We start from the raw sequence: 2,190 nt of genomic DNA on the forward strand, positions 1-2,190 counted from the left end.
GCTATGTTAGGTTAACCCTTTCCCTCCCCACTTCTCTATAGAATGTGCTGAGGAAGGTGCAGCACCAGGACGCGTTGCAGATCTCAGACGTGGTGGTGGCCTCTCTGCTCAGAATGTTCCAGAACACTGCCGGCTCCGGGGGCGTACAGGAGGATGCGCTCATGGCCGTCTCAACCTTGGTGGAAGGTGAGCCGTTTAAAACTGTCACACTGTAGTGGATGAGTTAATTTAAAGTTTTTATTTTTATTTTTTACATAAGTCACACATACATTAGGGTTTTCTACCCACGCCCTCCACCCATTTTAGTGGGATGAATTATGTTTGTGAATCTAAGCCGTAAAACTTCGTATCTGGTCTGTGATGAAAAATCTTGTACTCAAAACGCTGAAAACCCTGATGTTTAATAGGATTTATCTGAGACCTGTTTCCAGCCACTTGGTCAATGTTAAACTGATTTCCACGCTTCTTACAGTATGTATATGGTGTGTCGCATGTCCAGTGTCACATGCCTCACTGAGCGCGTTTACATGCACACTAAACATGTGGTGTTATGGCTTTGGTCGTATAAACACCTTACTCTGCTGATCTTAATCGCTGTACGGTCACGATCAAAGTAAACATAAGCCAATTAAAACAGCTCAGAAAACCCGGGTATCTCTCGAAAGATTCGGCTATAGAAACGGCTCAGTCGGTGTTCCAGCTGTGCGTTTGAGCTGTGCCTGTGCTAGCACCAGCAACTCAAGCCTCCCTCGAATGCGTGAGTTTGGACTAACTAAAAGTATGAATCTTAGAACTAGTTTTCACGTCGAAACTTTGTCCGAACTCCAAATCAAATAGTTTTCCCAAAAATAACATTGTCGCCATGGCAGAACGCTTATTTTGATTGAAGATTTTCTACATTTTATCAAAGTGCCGTCCGGTAGACTGATTTTAGATATGTCCAAGTGTACAGGATTATTAGGGATATTCTTCTTGCAAAGCATGTTAACATTTGAAATTTGAAATGTCATATTAATCCTACTGTTCACAATCGTATTATTGTGTGCATGTAACCATACTCAATGTTGTGCTGTAATGTCTTCCATGCTTCCTCCTCAGTATTGGGTGCTGACTTTCAGAAATACATGGATGCCTTTAAACCCTTCCTGGTAATTGGATTGAAGAATTACGCAGAATATCAAGTGCGTGCTATGATTTTTCAAGGATTTATATTCATATTAATCTCTTAAAGTAAAAAAAAATAAAAAATTGTCCTCCCCCTGACGCCTGTTCCTCTCGCTGCTCTGAGCTGTGGCAGCCGGGATTTTAGTTCGTCACAGAGTAAAGCAGGGTCTATTTCACCCAGTGTTCATGAGGTAGCAGGGCTGCCATTGTCTACACTGGACTTTGCTGGACCCCACAGTTGAAATGCACTGATTTAGTAGCTAAGTTACTTCTAGTAATGCTTGCTGTGAGAGTCAACACTCGATTAGTTCAGCTAGCTACACCACTCACTCACCCACCCTTCCCTCTCTCTCCCTTGTCAGGTGTGTCTGGCCGCGGTGGGCCTGGTGTGTGACCTGTGCCGRGCCCTGATGTCCAACATCCTGCCTTACTGCGACGAGATCATGCAGCTCCTGCTGGAGAACCTGGGGGTGAGTTGCACTTTAGTTTCTGCCAGCTGTGTTGATAATGCCAAGGCTACCGTTATCAATACTGGAATGTACAGGACCATACATTTTGAGTCTTATTGCAGATTTACAGCCTCCGTTTTATTGATTGGTTACTTTGTAGAGACATGCAAATGCCTTCGTGTCAAGCTGACTGTGGACACCAAAATTTTTTTGTTATAATTCCATCTGTCTTTGTTTAATAGGTTAAGTCTTGTGGACACTAATGCAGTTTGTCACCAGTACTGACTAAGGGCGTGTGTGTTGCCCCTGCAGAATGAGAATGTGCACCGGTCAGTGAAGCCTCAGATCCTGTCAGTGTTCGGAGACATTGCCCTGGCCATCGGCGGAGAGTTCAAGAAGTACCTGGAGATCGTCCTGGACACGCTGCAGCAGGCGTCGCAGGCACAAGTCGACAAGGTAGAACAGATGGACACGCACTGTACCACATTGGCATCCCCTTGTTTCGTTTGACCCTGACGCCTGTTCCTCTCGCTGCTCTGAGCTGTGGCAGCTGGGATTTTAGGTCGTCACAGAGTAA

The 2,190-nt window shown here is 45.0% G+C and overlaps 1 protein-coding gene and 1 non-coding gene across 2 annotated transcripts; both read left to right on the top strand.

Moving 5' to 3' along the window:
• The first annotated feature begins 44 nt into the window (after positions 1 to 44).
• On the top strand, positions 45 to 2,138 carry LOC112080174 (importin subunit beta-1). Its single transcript, XM_024145934.1, has 4 exons — positions 45 to 186; positions 1,099 to 1,181; positions 1,527 to 1,634; positions 1,926 to 2,138. The coding sequence occupies exons 1-4, from the start codon at positions 114 to 116 to the stop codon at positions 2,121 to 2,123; spliced, it is 462 nt and encodes a 153-aa protein (XP_024001702.1). The 5' UTR covers positions 45 to 113; the 3' UTR covers positions 2,124 to 2,138.
• LOC112080175 (small nucleolar RNA SNORA79) lies at positions 1,261 to 1,404 on the top strand. Its single transcript, XR_002896127.1, has one exon. It is a non-coding gene; the product is annotated as a small nucleolar RNA SNORA79 (small nucleolar RNA).
• Positions 2,139 to 2,190: the final 52 nt, after the last annotated feature.

Source organism: Salvelinus sp. IW2-2015, unplaced genomic scaffold (assembly GCF_002910315.2).
Source record: "Salvelinus sp. IW2-2015 unplaced genomic scaffold, ASM291031v2 Un_scaffold12494, whole genome shotgun sequence".
Classification (NCBI taxonomy): domain Eukaryota; kingdom Metazoa; phylum Chordata; class Actinopteri; order Salmoniformes; family Salmonidae; genus Salvelinus; species Salvelinus sp. IW2-2015.